Here is a 17,528-nt window from a genome sequence, read left to right on the forward strand (position 1 = left end):
TCAGTATGGCATTCATGGCCCTGCACTGCACAGTGCCATACAGCACATCCCCTCAGCATTATCCTTCTTCTTTCAAGGGTGATGGGATGTCTTTCTCATTGCCATAAAAGCCACTTTAACAATCATTTTATGTTCAGTGTCTTATAAATCAGTTGCAGCTCACATAAAGTTCAAGGTGGGAACTGGTTGGCATTCAAAAAGAAAAGTTCTCCTTAACTTTGATTTGTATTGGACAAAATACATGCAACACATGGTAAACTGTACTGACAGTACCACCCACTAGTTCTTCTCAGGTGTTGGTCCTCATTTCCAGTCTACTTTCTGCTACATGCTGAAACTGCATAGGCTTTGTCACCTTATTCATGTGTGCTGATCTTTGTCCTGTGGAAAGTGAGTATTTACTGTGCTGCACAAAATTCCCAGGTTCTATAGGCATATGACAGAAACAAACCTTCTGCGTCCTTGAATTTAGATCCTCACTATCACAGGCAACAACAATGCATAACCTGTGTCTATCACCCTAAATTTATCCAACTCTCTATTTAAAATAATTTGAATCTTTGCTGGCTGGACAACTGTGTTTCAGACTTTCACACCTTTATTTTTTAAGAGTCTTCTCATTCCTAACAGTTTGATTTGTATCTTTTCTTTATAGCCAGGCATTCTTGTTTCAGTATTGTTCTTTAGCTGAACTAATTATTTTCTCTTTCTAGCATTTACTCTTTCCCCTTGTATATTTATGGTGCAATCACATCTTCTCTCAGCTTTTAATTGCTGTGTTAAGCAAGATAAACTCGCGTGATTTCTTCCCATAAGATATTTTCTCTTGTTCTGTTCTCTGGTTATGCTAATAAGGTTCTTTCTACTCATTGCACCTTGAATTTTTCGTTCTTAAACACAGGTAGTCAAAACTACCCACATTAATTCTGGTAATAGTTTATTAGTGCCCTCTACAATTAAATTAATACTTAGGCTGCCCATTGTGTCCTAGGAATTTCTGGCTGATCACACTGGGATACTGTTTATTATGTATTTTCTGACCTTTCCAACCTTGTGTTACTGGAAAAAAAAATATACTGACTTCTTGTGCAAAGATATTCATTATAATACTAAATATGACTTGACCCTAAACAAATTAGAGGTCCTTTAATTTTCTGATGACCCGTACTTTACCCATGTCATCAACAATCTCTGCAATTCTACTTTTCATCTCTGCTCTTTTTGGAAGAAAATCAAATATACTAAATCTATAACAATTCTCTTCTTTCAAAAATCAGAGGGTTTTTTAAATCAAAGAAGGGTGTGCATTATGTTGACTTTGTTAAATCCTCTATATGATTTCATATTCTTTGTGTTCTGCCTCACATTAGACAGTGATGTCTACTTCACTTACTGACTTCTTGTGCACTCTTACCTTTCTTGACTGCAGGGTAAAATCTTGTCACTAAGTCATTAAACTATGGTAACTCCATTAGTTTACATTTTCTTTGTAATTTCCTGTAATTTGCCATAAAAATTCACATGTAGAACTGAAGTCAATATGCTGATATATAAAGACTTTCTTTTCCCGCTACTCTTCGAAGTGACTGTGTGATTTCTTGCATTAGTTCGTGCAGTAAGTAGCAGCTGGATCCCACTTTGAGCTCAGCTGACTTCTACAAGCTCAGTTTTCTCACTGAGTTTTCTACTTTAACACGGAAACAACAACACATTCCACAAGAAACTAAGAGGACAAACTTCCTCTCTTCTTGATAGTAATGACTGAATTTGGTTTACTTCACCTCCTGAAGACAAGGTGTCAGAGGCTAGATCTACCAGAAGGCTTAAGTATCTCAGTACCAAATGTTGATACTAAAAATATCTATCCACCTGCCACCTAGCAGGAATCATGTCCAGCCCATACCAGACAAAATTTTCCAAAGGAATTTCCTCAGGATGTATCCTCTGACAGGCCCGGATGTGCCTGCATCTTTATAACACCCAAATAGCACATGAAGAGCTCTGGTTTCAGTGAAGTGGGCACTGCTCTGCCTACTTTACATGGCCAGACTAGGCAGATGTTCCCTCTGTGTTCCTTTTTTCTGCCCACATGAGTTTCAGATACCAACCTGCACTGCATCCACTAGAACAGGTTGTGCAAGTCTGGTCTTGCTAGTAAAGACTGAGGCAAAGAAGGTGTTTATTACCACAGCCTTTTCCCTGGGTGCCCTGCCTCAATCAATGGGCCCATATTTTCCCTAGTCTTCTTTTTCCTGCTTAAGTACCATTTAGGCACTTGCGTAAGACTACCTTCTTTCTGCCTTGCTCCCTCCTCTCAGGATCCTGACCTCTACCATCTTCAACCTTCCTATCCCCAACAAACCTCTCCTTTTTTGAGTGTAAGGTTCAGCAGAGCATCTCTGCCCATTGGCTTCTCTTTCACTTGCACCAGGAAGTTGTCATCAATAGCTCTCCAGGAAACTTGCTTATGCTCCGCTGTTTAGTCTCTCCAACAAAGACCCACAGGAGGACCAGGGCCTATGAACATGAAGCTACTTCTAGCTGCCTCTAGAAGGTCTCATCCACTTGTTCTTCCCCACCAAGCAGCCTGCATCGGATCCCCACTATGCTGTCACCCATACCATTCTGCTCTTGAATCCCTGCTGTAGCACAGTGATTGGGAGAAGGTTCTCAGCCAGACACAAGAAGTTGGACACAGTGATTATGTGGATGATTATGATTAGATTTATTGCTAATACAATATCTAAATAGTGCCAATGTAGCATCTAAATAACAACTCTATCATTATTCCAATGGATTATATTATAATAAGGTCATGATCCCTCCTGTTGCGTCACAAGCTTCAGTGAGACACCCTGGTTTTCTAAACTTCTCCGAGAAGTCTAGATGTGACTAGGTCCATTTAGTTGCACATTTGATCTACAGTTTTTGTCTCAAGGGTTATGATATACTTAGGTTTAGGTAGAAGCATACAGGTTGACAGTATTTGGCCTTGCAGAATTCACAATTGCAAAGCAACAAGAGCTTATGAAGCTACTTTAGGATTTTATCTCCGCAGGTGACCGGACCCTAGCACTTTTACTCACTCTTCCAAAGTGAGTGTTCCCCATCTTTGGGCTGGATGTACCCTTGCAGGGGCAGAGGTCCAGCTGGAAGCTGCCTTCTGCCTTGGGAGACAGCCTCATTGGCCCAGTCTCTGGCATGATTTTTTATCCTTATGTAGGCTGATGTACACCTCAGTCAATCACAAATATCTCAGCTCCGCCATCCCCAAAATACATCAGTTATGCAAGCACTCAGTTCCTCCTGCAACTTCCACCTGGTGTTCTTATCTTAGGACAAACCTCTTTGCCCATCAGAGACAGCAGAAAAGAAAGGAGTGGAGAGGATGCACACAGATATCTGTCTTTGTCACTGTCACACTTACATTTAATCCTAATCATCAACATCGTCCTATACATTGAAATGCCATGAGTGAGGAAATCTGAAAGGGTCCAACCAGGCTTCATTGTTTCCTGAGGCTATGTGTCCTGAATCCAATGGATCTTCTGGCCCCAAATTATTTAGATATTTTTGAGGATCTTTCTTCTTAGTGGTTGAACAGTTTTGGTACTCTGAAAACCACTTTTTTTCTTTAAACTTTTTAGGTAAAGTATTGGCAATTGCTTAGACAGCCCATTGAAAGTCTAAATTATTCTTTATTGTTTTCTCCAAAGTAATTCAGTTTTAAAGTAGAAAATTATTTTCTGTGACCAGATGATAAGATATAATGAAAGTGGAGGTGTTTTTAATAATAATACAGTTGTATCTATGGTACATTAAATATTTATGCAGATTAATTCAAATTTCGTCAACAGACTAATTCAAGTAAATATAATTATTTTCTCTTTAAGTGTTTGTGAGAACATTATAATATGGCAGATGCTAAATGTTCATATAGAGTTTTGGCCACAGGTTTTCCTAACACTTCACAGCATTTCATCATGGTTTAAATGATAGTTTAAAAATATATCAGTTTAAACCACTCTCAATTCAGGCTCTATCTCTCTACCTTGCCTTGCTACATTTGTTTTGAGGATAAGGAAAATGGATATTTCTGCTCCCAACTTTTCATTCAGAAACTTTGCACGCAAGTATAATTTCTTACATTTTAAAAGGAAATAAAAACCATTCGTGTAAAATTTTGTTAAAAAGTTAATAAAACAGTAATCTATTTTTTAAGAGTGTGAAGGCAATTACTATCACATGGCTGCTATAACACTATCTTGCATAATTTAGACTTTTTAGATCCTCTTGATCTAAATGTCTTGATTTTGTTTTTAAAGTAGAGATTTTTGTCTCAACTCATGGACTGAGACAGCACTCTATTAGTATGAAATCTTAAAAACAAATGCTTTATAAATTCTTAAATCCTTTCACTCATCCTTTTATTTTTGCCGCTGCTACAGCAGGAAATAAGAACAAGTCTCCTGTTGACTTTACATTTCCTGAGACTCATGCATAGTCAAGCAAAATAGTTAACATAAGGCGGTTAAACCAGACAGGTCCCTCAATCACATACTAAATCAAATATTCTGCCCCTGATTACCATGAAGTCTAAGAACATATTTTTACCTCCAACAAGTCAGTTCTGTTTTCCACTCTCCTCTACCATTTCATGATACTTCTGGATTGTATTTTTGGTAGATATTTTTTCCTGTTGCAGAATAAAAAGTAGACAATACCAAAGATATCTTCTTCCAACTTTAGGGGTCTACCCTGGATGTTGGCAAATGTAAATTATTACGAGTATATTTTCCAAAGTAGAAAATCTTTGTCTAAGACCTTTGATAAAAGGAAGCCACAGTTAGCTGGGCCCATCTACCCTGACCCCTCACATGTACCCTTTTCATATACAGAGTTACTACACTAAAAATAAAATTGAGTCATGTTTTTGGATGGCCTTTTTTTATTGTGGTAGTACAGAGCATAGTGCAACAGGGTCCTTACTCTGATGGTGACCCCTGGACAACCACAGAGAAATAAATAGCCATGAAATATTGCTCATAAAATAGGCACTAACTGACAAAAACTTATACGGCCCAGCAGAAAAATCAAGAAATTCATACCACCATGAGGACCTTACTAAATGTAAAAGCATTTGGGTAGCTACCACTCAGGCACCTAAAAACCTCTACAAGTCTTAACCACAGCCTACAGCAGAACCTACAGCTAATACACAAATTACAGAATAAGGAAAGCACAACATAAAAGGAAGAAAAGGACACAGGGAACATGCTTTATTTAAAGTACATCACGGAAGTGTGTCTTGATGTCTGGTTTTCAGACCTGCACCAGGCTCATACTACTTTTAGTATGATGCACAATTTACAATTTTGGCTTATTTTTATGACATTCAAATGCAACATAATTGAGAGGGGGACTGATATCCTTGTATCTGCTTGTAAGCACTCAGACCCATTGCTCAGCAGTTTTAGGACCGTGACAACTTCATAGCAGTTTTTCATAGTGAAAGAAGCCACTCTTTCCTCTCAAAAAATCTCTCTGTTGCTTTACCATGCTCAGGCATAATCTGATTTCATGGACATTACCACTCAGTTTTATTTTGCCTTTCATCCAACAAAAAATAACTACCAGTTACACAAACCTTTTATATGCTGCATGGGAGAGCTCTGTTCTGATGTCTATGCTTTCCCCTTGTTGCAGTGCCTTCTGTTGCATAGGATCAGTTCAGTTTCATGGTAAAGTATTGCAGTTAAAAGGATATAATGAAATATATTATAACCCATTACAGACAGGAAAACACACACCTTCTCTGCTTTTCCACTCAGTGCACTGACTATAGTTCCCTTTGTGTGAATCATCTCTCACAAAAGAGACCAGAAGGTATTGCTGCTGTATTATTTTAAGCATTAGTTACTCTTATGAGATGAATCGACAGACCTTCAGTGAGTCACCACTCCCATTCCTTCCTTCTTTCCAGGCAGCTAAGTAGTTATTGGAAAAGATCTGGCTGAATGGAAGGTAACATCTATCTGAAATTGTCTTTATTGCCTTAGAATTAAAGCAAGTAGGTATTTTTCAAGCCCTGCTCTAACCATCTGATGTTTGACTTTAAACAAGTCCTTTCAAATATCTTTGTTTCAGTTCCCTGTTTATGCAGGACCGTTAATGTTTTTTTGTTCTCAGTGCCCATGGCTGAAAATTGCTGCATCAACTAAAATATAATGATAAAAGTATGAGAGTTGTTTCCAAGTGCTTATCTACAAGACAGCTGCAGTGCAATTAGCATAACTGAAGTAATTAATAAATAATCCTAATAAATAATTATCTTCTTAGGGCATATTTGGCCTTTACATGATGTTTCATGAGAAAATTTGGTACTTTCATTTAATGCAACTTTTTTTGTCCCCCAGAGAAATCTAATCTACTGTGTAGGAAGACTGGTATTTATGTTTCATTGGTTGATTAGTAGTTGAGATTATTTTAAAGTGAGATAAAAATAACTTAGTTATTACCAAAATCAAACCCCTCCTTATCTTTGTCCTCAGAGAGATGTTTACTCATGATGAGAAAGGTACTATATTGAGTTCTGATTTCCCTTCATATTGAGCTACAGTATAGTAATGCCTTTACAAAATATTGCAAATTATATGTGCCAGTGTTTGTCTGTCAGTAGAAAGGGAACTGATGTCTGTCCACAAGGTGAGAAAAGCCAGGACCATTTTTTTTTACTACCTTGCACCTGGAGAGCATTTAGCCAGTTTCAGGTAGCCTGTGTGCAGTTTAGTGTGGTACTTCTGAGTCAGTCAGTATATACTAAATATCTAAGATTAAAACCACAGGTGAGGGTAATGAATTTCAAGGCTCAGCATGGATAAAATAGGCAAAGGTTATTATAGTTGAGGGAGTCTAATCCAACATAGGCAATGAAGGAACAAAAAAAATTAAGTTATTCAGTCAGATAGCGAGATATATGAAAATATATTTGAACAGTCATAAAATGAGATGATGAAAGATTGATATTAACATATTTAATTCCCATTAATCCAAAGAGGCTTGGTTCCTGTAAACAGAGAGCTAGGATTTAGACTTATTATTTGTCCAATTGTTGAAATTACCTGTCCAGCTGTAAATCTTACTAGAAAGAAGATATTAGAGTATCATGAAAGAAGGATAATAGCGCACTAAAGTTCACTCCTTTTAAACAGGCAGAAAAATAATTTAAACGTGTGTAATCTTGTCTTACAATGTGAAAACATAGTCATATGCATAAGAAAACAGCAGCTCTTGCTGAATCAGGTCAGCATCTCTCAGTAGATCTAATTCCCTGTCCATTTGCAAATAAAGGTCGCTGCAATTTTACAGCTACCAGATGTAGATACTGCACACAGGAGAGACTGAATCAAGTGCTTTCAGGCTCCAAACCAAACTGTGGAGAAAGTGAGGATCAAAAATATGAGAAGGATAGACACTTTAGGGGGTGCTCTTTCCTGCATTCAACAAAGCCTTTCTCTTTATTTTTCATTCTCGTTTGGGTTTTTCTTTGGTGTGCAGGATACTATGAAAATTTCAAGATAAAAACACATTAAAAAGGTCATAAGAGGCTTCATACCTTCTGAAGAGTTATGTATTCCTAATGAAATTGCTCGGGAATTTAATAAATTCTATTTACCATAAATTAGTTTCTTTAATCTTTGCAAAAAAAAAGCATCATTGGATCACTATTTGTGTCTTTTTTATATATTACAGTATAATTTTGTCCAAATCTTTAATGGTTACAGCCATTCTGCTATGCAAGTTTTCCTTCCTTTACTTTTCATTTAGAGGTTAATTTCTCTTCTTCTTTCTACACTTCTATACTCTTCTAGACTTCCTATGACTGAAGGTAAAATGTGTTTAAAAATACTTCCTCCAGGCAACAAGAATTTCACTGAGAGAAATCAGTAATACTGTTACAGAATTTCTGAAATCACTTATATTTCAAAATAACTTTACAGTTATATTATCAAAATGTTAATGCTAGCAGCAGTCGCTGTACTTCCTTTTTCACAGGGAAGTAATATTTTATCAATACATATGGTAATCTCTATCCCCACATATTTCAAGTCCCTGAACATCAGGGCAGGGACTGGAGGAACAAAGTCTCTCTTATCACAACCCAACTGAGGTTCAAGACCAGCTGAGGAAGCTGAACAAACATACGTCAATGGGACTGGCAAGATGCACCTCACAGTCCTGAGAGAATTGGCTAATGTAGTTGCTAAGCTACACTCCATGATATTTGAAATATCGTGACACTCAGGCAAAGTCCCCAGTAACTGGAAAAAGGTAAAAAAAATGGACCCTGGGAACTACTGCTTAGCCTCAACTGTCTGCCTGGTAAGATCATAGAACAGATCCTCCTGGAAGCTATGTCAAGGCATATGTGCGATAGGGAGGTGATTAGAGGCAGCCAACATGGCTTCGCCAAGAGAAAACTGTGCCTGACTAATCATCAGCCAATTCACTCAGGACTCTGGGAGCCATCTCATAGGGTTCCATAGACTTATGTACATTCATTTTCCTCATGGGGTCACGAACCTGATGTTTAGTTACAGTGGGAATCACTTTGCTCTCCCAGTCCCCATCCTACTGTCCATCCACTCAAGAGGTGCGGAAAGAGAGGTTGACATGGTGGACTGAGGCAAAAAGTTGTTGAGTACCTCAGCCTTCTCCTCATCCATTGTTACCAGTTTTCCAGCGTTGTTTATCAGGGATGGGTACACCTTCTTTGACCTTCCTTTTCTGTTTAACGTACCTGTAGAAGCACTTATTATTCTCTGTATCCCTTGCCAGGTTCAGTTCCAGCTTTGCCTTGGCCCTCTTCACCTCTTCCTACCCAATCTACTTCATTTCTATACTCTTCCCAGGTTACCTGTTCTTGTTTCCACTGCCTGTGCGTTTGCTTCTTTCCCTTTAGTTTGACCAGCAGTTCCCTACTCAGCCATGCTGATATCTTGGCTTCCTTGCCTGATTTCTTACTCCTGGGGATGGTTAGCTCTTGCCTTCTATGGAAGAGTTCATTAAAGGTCTGCCAGCTCTGCTCTACCCTTCTCCCTCGTCCCTGAGGGCAATTTCTCAGGAAATCCTATTGACTAACTCCTTGAAGAGCTGGAAGTTTGCCTTCCTAAAATTCAGGGGCCTACCTTTACTCCTTACCTGACCCATATCCCTCAGGACTGCAAACTTCACCAATGTGTGATCACTGCAGCTCAGGCTGCCTCCAGTCTTGATGTCCCCAATTAGCTTGCTTACACTGGAGAACATCAGATCCAGTATTTCATTCCCTCTGGCAGGGCTGTCTATTACTTGGCTCAAAAATTTCAGATGATGGATCAGATGGATTGTTCATACCTACAGAATATCAGGTTGTTCTGAAGGTTCAGAAAGACACTGAGCCTCCCTTGTTCTTATATTGTATGTTGTAGATGGATTTATAGCATGAGAAGTGGGTGTTAAATAATGTTAAGTCAAAGCAGTAGCTTTACTCACCCTTTTTTCCTTCTTGACACTTACATAAATGATTGCATAAGATCCAACAGAGTATAAAGTTTCATGATTTTTTTTTTGTTTTATTTGTAACCTACAGGAAAATATAAAGTGTGTCTAGCCTGTACAATGAACCTCCACGTTAGAGAAATACCTGAGCTATTTCTAAGAAAGATAGCATGTCCACATAAATCAGCACTCAGCTATGCTGGATTTGATCCTAGGTGCAGCATAGTCTCTCATTAGAACTAATTACTGTTGGCACAGCATAATGCTGATGCAGCTGTGCAGCTTCCAGAGCTAGTTCATTTGGCACTTAGCTCAGGGATCACTGCAGTCTTGGGCATAGATGTGCACTCTCATTTGGTCAAATGAATGATGTTTTTGGTCATTAATTCAAATGGACATTTCATTTGGGAATTAGATAAATGATGAAACCATCCAGATGCTTAGTCCAATTATTGTAAATATGGTCATGATTTTAGACAACTACCTGATTATTAACAGACAGCCAAGCTATGCAGTAATTTCTGTATTGCAGTCAAGCAACTTGGAATCAACAATTTCTCTCTGTTATATTGCTTTGGTAGCTTTAATTTTTAGTTGTGTCCTTTGAGAAGTGGCCTCCTTAAAGCAGGTCCTCTCTTCCAATATGGCGCTTCAGGGTACCATCTGTAGCCCTTTCCACCTCTTTTCAGCAGCCAGGAACAACCTATCAATGCTGCTTCCATGTCAGCATTGGCACGGCCTCTCTCAGCCCTGTGCAAATGAGGGCACCAGGGAAAGTAATTTAGATATGACTTTGTAAAACTGTCTTTAAACTCAGCTGTCTAAGTGTGAAAGGTGGACAAGAAAACTGCTTTTAAATCCTAGAAGGCCCTCTTTTCTATCCAGAGTCTACTAAAGGCAATGCAAAGGATTCCAGTGACTATAGATATGAGACCTGATTTTGACTGAGGTGATGGATTTCATATGAAAATACATAGACCACTAGCTCTATGTTTCTACATTTAGCATCTCTATCCCCTGATTAAGTTTTCATTCATTTTCAATTATTTCACTGAATTCTGTCTACTGGTTTAATCAGAGAGCCCTTCATCAGAGGTGTATTTACAAACAAACTGTCCAAGAAATTTGGCAGATGTTGCCCTTACAGAGACAGAATATTTTCAAGCTGTTGTTTTCACAGAACAAATATCTGTCTGGCATGTTTAGTTTACAGTTTATAGCTTATCGTTGTATACTGTTTTACAGCCAAGCAAGTGAGCTCTGATTCTAGCTGTAACAAGGCGTCTATGTTCTAAGAACTGGATTTCAAAAGGATCCTAAAGAAGTTAGATACTATTCCCTTTGATGTAAGTCAACTAAAACATCACTAAGTCCCATTTGAAGGGTATAAAAATACACCAGGGGAGGTAAGAGAAACAAAGTACAAGGGAGGAGATGAAAACATGTTTTGGAGAAAGGATAATGGGGCAGAAGGAGAGAAATAGAGAGATGGGCATAAAAAAACTGGTTGTGAGGAGGGTTATAATCCCTCTTCCTTTTTTTTCACAGTTTATGAGAGCTTCCACCTACTGCGTAGCATTTTCTGAGTATCCAACCATCCATCAACATCTCTTTCTTTGCTGGTAGCCTCATTATAGCTAGAGATCCTAGCTTGAAATACATCAGCAAAATCAAATTAGAAAATAGCAGGGAGAAAAGATACTTGCAACACAAAGAGTTCAAGGAAAGTGGGAGATCAAGCTGGTCACAGATTTTGAATACCAGAAAAGTCTATCAGTTCATTTAACCTGACTTTTTGCATGGCAAAGGACATAGCAGTGCATGCTACTTCCCTTGAAGTTGACCCTCAGAACTTGTGTGTAACTGAAGTATATCTACCAGAAAGCCTTGAAACGAAGGACTCAAGAAACATGGAATCCTAAAGACAGTGCAGTCATAGAATCACAGAATCTTAGAATACCAGGTTAGAAGGGACCTTGAGAATCATTTGGTCTAATTTTCTTGACAAAAGCACAGTCTAGACAAGATGTCCCAGCAAAAAATCCAGCTGAATCTTAAAAGTGTCCAATATTGAGAAACCTACCACTTCTCTGGGGAGATTATCCCAGTGGCTGATTCTTCTCATTTTGAAAAGTTTTCTTTTTGTGTGCAATCATAATGTCCCTGGGAGTAACTTCTACCCATTACTCTCATCTTTTCCATGTGACTTCTTATAAAAAGGACATCTCCACCTTCTTTGTAACCACCCTTTAAATACCGGAACACAGTCATAAGGTGTCCCCCAAGCCTCCTTTCTCAGGGTTGAACAAACCCAGTTCTCTCAGCCTTTCCTCATATAATAGGCTTCCTGGTCCTTTGATCATTTTTGTGGACCTTCTCTGGACCCTCTCCAGCCTCTCTACATCTTTTTTGTCTAGTGAGGATTGAAACTGAACATTGTACATCCGTGTGTGGCCTTGCAAGCACTGGGAAGAGTGGGAAAATAATTTCTCTGTCTCTGATGATGATGTCCTTGTTGATGTTACCAAGCATCCTATTTGGTTTTTTTTTTGCTACAGCATGACACTGTTCACCCACACTGAGCTTGTTGTCCACCAGGACCCCCAGGTCCCTTGCCACAGAGCTGCTCCCCAGCTGGGCAAATTCCAGTCTTTGCTGCAGTCCTGGATTATATCTTCCCAGGTGCAAGCACTTATATTCATCTTCGTTGAACTTCATAGGTTCTTGTTGTCCCACTCGTCCAGCCTAGCCAGCTCATCCTGCACAGTGGCTCAGTTGTATCCCTTCCTTTTTATGGGCAAATACCTCATGGATTTAAGATGGGATCTGAATAGGGCTAAAAAATAAGAACACAGAACAAAGAGTGAGAAGGGCTTTTTTTTTTTTTACCAAAATTGCTCTTCTGAGTTCTGAACAGATGGCTGACCATGACCTGAGACCTTAGAAAATTGAATCAATAAAAGGAAAGTGTTCAGATTTAATTATATGTAATTGCACAAGGCACAGAAAGGGTAAAACTAAGCCACAAACTTCAGCTTATTGAGTGAATATATGTAGCAGGAGCACATAAAAATTCACTCTCATTCAATATTATGAAATTTCCATCACAAAACCTTGTATTGACTGAATAACTTAAAACCCACATTTATTTTTTTTCAATATCATAATGTAGCAATTTCAGACATTTGTTCAAAGTCTGATTCTTATTCTCATTTCTTAGAAAAACTGGCTTGAGTTTTACCGTATTTGATAGAACAGAAAATAAAATCATCGTTAGGAAAACTCACTTCCTGAGCTACAAAGTGACTGAGCAGTAAAAATCTCTGGGACCCGTGCAGCTCATTTTCTGCATCTTTCTGAAAAAAAAATCTTGTCCTGGTCCAGTTGGTCACTGCGGATAAACAGTCACATATGTACATGTATGTTACATGTACCTTAGATATATTTTAATCACCCCCTTCAAACATTTGACAGAATAATACCACTGTCACATCATTTTCTGACTAACGTGCCTGTGGTCAGATATTCATCCATTTCTATTAAGGTACAAGTGCCTGTCATTTTACCTAGAGATGTCCCCAGTTGGAAAACATCCTTATTCCATCCACTGAAAATAGAACTAAGAATGAAGAGTCAGAACCAGCAACATAACTTGCACACGAGACATCCTGTCATGAAGCCTCTGCTGTATTAGGGAGGGTTCAAGACATACTGAAGCTTGAAAACTCAGACACTGTTAAAAGCTTAACAAAAACCAATATTTATTACCAAGAAGTGGCCAACAAAACGAACAAACCCAAAAGGGAGGAAGGAGGAGAGAAACAAGCCCCCAGCATGACCTCCACAGTTACCCAGCTGTTGCCCACAAAGTTATCTTACCAACCTAGCATGCCTATAATTACCCATAGCAGAAACTGCATCATTGGAGAGTCAGTAAGTTCATAAATTGGCAGGCGTCCCCACCAAAAGGCAACGTTGTCCTTGAAGTAAAGCTTACTCCCTTCAAGAAAGAGCTATCTGCTTTTATACAATTAACTGAGTGACCACAACCTCCCAGGTGTGACCAGCACCGCCCAGCCAGAGGCCCTCAGTCCCACCTCCTGGTTCTGTAAGTGCATCTCTTCTGCGCACGCATGAGAACTTCGGAAATCCCCCCACGCACGTGCAGTATGCTTTGGGGGTCTTTCTTAACTGAGTCTGGGGGCGCTACTTCAGCCTCCTCCTCCTCAATTTCTCCTTCAAGCGACCTTGGAGGACAATTAGCCAATCACAGAACACCAATTAAAACAGTTTATACAAGAATCTCTCTTCAAGGACAACTTTCCCGTTTATCAGTGCTTGTTTTTCCATAACTTGGCAGGGAAGGAGCAAAACTTTCACGGGCGGCAGGGCCAAACACAGACCAAAAGTATCAGCATAGTTAACCCCTGATACACTCTGCCCATCTGTAAAGTTCTTTTCATTGACATGTTTCATGTTTTTTCAGTCCATCAATCTAGCAAATAAATTTCCTACCTTTTGGTATGAGAATCATGTTTTTAGGTTGTTTGTGGAAGGATCAGGACAGTCCATAGATGCTGTATTACCTTCTCTAACTTTCAGCACATCAGTAAGGTACATGCACTGAAAATGACCTTTCATGAACAGATTTTTTTGAAATTCTTTTCCTTCCCTAACTATAAGATTAAGTATAAAAATGTAATATTAATTTATTCAAATGTACTCATTTCAAAGTGAATAATGTACTCCAATAAGTACAAATTTAATAGTTTGTCTTTTAGGCTGTGATACAAATTTCAGCTTAAAGCCATGCATAAAGTTAGACTAAGCAAACACGGAACTTCTGCTTGAAACATCTTTATTTGCCAGTTCTCTACACTTTCCCTTTTAAAAGAAGAACAACCTTCCTTTAAAACAATAGAGATAGTTCCATCCAGAAGACCAAGAGTTTGTAAACAAAGAAGCATTCTTCTAGAGGTTTTCAAAAATCCTGGGTGCAGTAACAGTCAAGTTACCCACAAGCGATGTTAACAATGTCATCAGCTGCCTCAGAATAAGAGCAAAAGTCTCTTAAAGGTTTCTCATTTTACAGTCTTGTAGACACACAGGTTTTGGGAAGCAATTTAAGCCTGACAGTGAAGAGATCTGAAGCGGTTCTTCAAAGCAAAAAGTAAAGGAGAATTATACACACACCCTTGAAAATAGACTTGAACATGACATACAATTTAAGTACTGGAGAGGTTTTACTCTAATTCCTAATTTGCCTGAGTTTATTGGCAGAACTGCTGAAGTTACAAAACATCATTAAAATGAAACATCTTTATTTCTTTAACAGCAAACAATGGCTCACAAAAATTTTGTGCCTTGTTAAGTGCAAAAGGCCAAACAGACTAAATTCATGGCTTATGAAAGGCAGTTCATTCAAGAAATTAAATTATTTTATTCAGCAGAGAACAGAAAGTACAACAGCTTTTTTTGTTCTTTTAGAAGTAGCCAATTTTGAAAAAAAATCAATTATATAATAAATGTAGTTTGAAAGAACATTCTCTGTAAAAAGTTTATTCCTATCCTTTCAGTTTCATGAAAATGCTGTCAATTAAGTCTGACATAACTTTATGAAAATCTATTAGGCCATGTACAAAAATATTTCCCACTATTTATCAGTATTATTAGTAGTAATGTCCATGGAGTGATGCTTCTATCGCAATTTAATGGCTTAACTGAGTAAGATTTTTACAATAGTATTTTATTAATTCAACCAAACAAGAAACCACAGCTGTACTGGACACTGAGACCATAGTTGGGCACCTGAGATTTTTCAGAGGAATTAAAAGGGAGCTCTGGTTTTTTTATTTTATATGTAAGAAAAACAAATTAAACGGAATTCTGGGTTGTTTTTTACTTCTGTCTGGTATCCTCCTTTGTGAATGCTATCATGGATAATCCATTGTCTGTTAACCCTTTCATCTGATGTTTTACCATCAGAGTATAATTTTTAGCCCCAAGTTATACAAAGTAAATATAAGTAGGAAAGTCAAAATTATATTTCTTGATTCCAAAATATTTTATATATTATTAATCACACTCACCATTTAATAATAAGTATCAAGTATATATTTGCTAAGGATGACCCAAAGGAGTGTTTAATAGGGCCTAAGGGACATTTGCAAAATTTCTAAACTTGATTTGAATCATCCACTATAAACAGAGCGCTGTAGTACCTACCAAGGATCAATTTCCTTTTCAGCGATAAAAACTCACATAGATCATAACCACAGCATTATTAGTTCATTGTAAAAATGAATTAGCTCTCAAAATAATAAAAAAAAAAAAGTTAGACTTCTCTGCCATTTTTAATCAAAATGCTTGTTCCCTAAAAAAAAAAAAATAAAATTGGAAACTGGAAAGCTGCAGAGATCAAAGATTATTTTTTAGGGCCTGTTGATGTTTTCTTCTAAAAGTCTAACTTCTTCTCAAATTAGGAGGAACTTAATATGCTTATAAATTCAGAAAGAGGACTTCACAATACATATTTCTACTCAATATGACTCCTTACTCTTTAGTCAGTATAAGTGAATGTGTTTACAACGTAAGGTTGTAAACAAATTGTAAACACCTTTTGCTTGATATTTCAGCTGCTACAGAGGTTTCCTTTTCATTTGATGTCGGAAATGGGCCGGTGGAAATTGTCGTTAGATCTCCCAGCCAGCTCAATGATGACCAGTGGCATCGGGTCAATGCTGAGAGGAATGTCAAACAAGCCAGCCTGCAGGTAGACCAGTTGCCCCTGGAGGTGCGGAAAGCACCAACAGAAGGACACACGCGACTGGAATTGTACAGCCAGCTCTATGTTGGTAAGATGCAGAGTGGGTAGCCAGGCTTTGCTCTCACACGATGGACATTCTTTACCTTGAGTCTGGCCAGCAGCAGTTGGTTTAATGTGGGAAGCTGTGCTCCTCAAGCACTTGCATGATGGCAGTTGGAAGGGAAGCAGGGGCAAGGGGTTGGGGAAGAAAAGACAAACATGTCCATAAATACAAAGATTAACTAAGACAATGATATTGTGTGTTGGAAATTTGTCAGTTTTGTCTTTCTCCACCTGCAACTCCTGGCTGGAAGTACCTCCAGCAGGCCATAGTGCCAAACTTATTTTTTGCCAAGTGCCTCTACCAGACATGCAAACTTATTCACTAGGAAAGTGAGAACTTCTGCAGAGCCTTGCCAGGACTGCATGTGCCTGCAGTGCCCATCCTAGCCTCAGCAGCACTTCGAGCCTCTTTAGATTTGATCACTGTTCATCCTTTTGTGTTCACGGCTCTCACTGCGGTGTTTTCCCTTTAGTCCCATGGGCTGTTTGCCCATTCAATGTAGGAAAGCACTACACAGTGTTACACAAATGCATTCCCTGGAAACAAGTTAGTCCAGCTGCTTTCTGGAGCTACTGGTTTCCACTACATTTTGGCCAGATTATTGCAGCAGCACTTGTATTTCTCTGACTGTTAGCCTTGGGGCTGCAAAGCGCCGACATGCCAAGTATCATTAGCTGGAATCAGAACTCCATGAAATGTTGAGTAAAGAAGCACTTTCATACCTCTCTAGATATCTGTAACAGGAGAAGAGGGAAGGGGAAAAGAAAAAAAAAATCTCTTTTTTTTCTCCCCATGTTAGTCAGCATTCAACAAAACAAATGAATTAAAATGATGTTTAAAGCCTTCATTGGCTTAGTAATCAGCCCAGTGTCACTGCAAACTGTGTGTAATGTGTCACCAGATGTGCAGGTGTTATTTACAAGCTCAGATTCTCCTTTACTGCTATGATGTCAATAAAAGGCAGTTTCAAAATAAGCTGAAAAATGAAGCTTGTTTAAAAGAGAGAGCCTTAACCTTTTAAAAGAAATACCAAACCTTTTGCCGAAAGCAGGAAGAGATGGGGGTTTTTTCCAGTCTGAGTTCTTTGAGAATTGCTAATAATGATGATTTTATTTGTTA

The 17,528-nt window shown here is 38.5% G+C and overlaps 1 protein-coding gene across 2 annotated transcripts in view; it reads left to right on the forward strand.

Moving 5' to 3' along the window:
- Positions 1 to 17,528, forward strand: part of CNTNAP2 (contactin associated protein 2) — a 1,030,565-nt gene that overhangs the window by 921,214 nt on the left and 91,823 nt on the right. For both annotated transcript variants that reach the window (XM_032681831.1, XM_032681841.1), the window contains one exon: positions 16,176 to 16,394. In XM_032681831.1, the coding sequence (XP_032537722.1) occupies positions 16,176 to 16,394 (219 nt within the window). The remainder of the gene's footprint in view (positions 1 to 16,175; positions 16,395 to 17,528) is intronic.

The sequence above is a fragment of the Chiroxiphia lanceolata genome, chromosome 1, assembly GCF_009829145.1.
Source record: "Chiroxiphia lanceolata isolate bChiLan1 chromosome 1, bChiLan1.pri, whole genome shotgun sequence".
Classification (NCBI taxonomy): domain Eukaryota; kingdom Metazoa; phylum Chordata; class Aves; order Passeriformes; family Pipridae; genus Chiroxiphia; species Chiroxiphia lanceolata.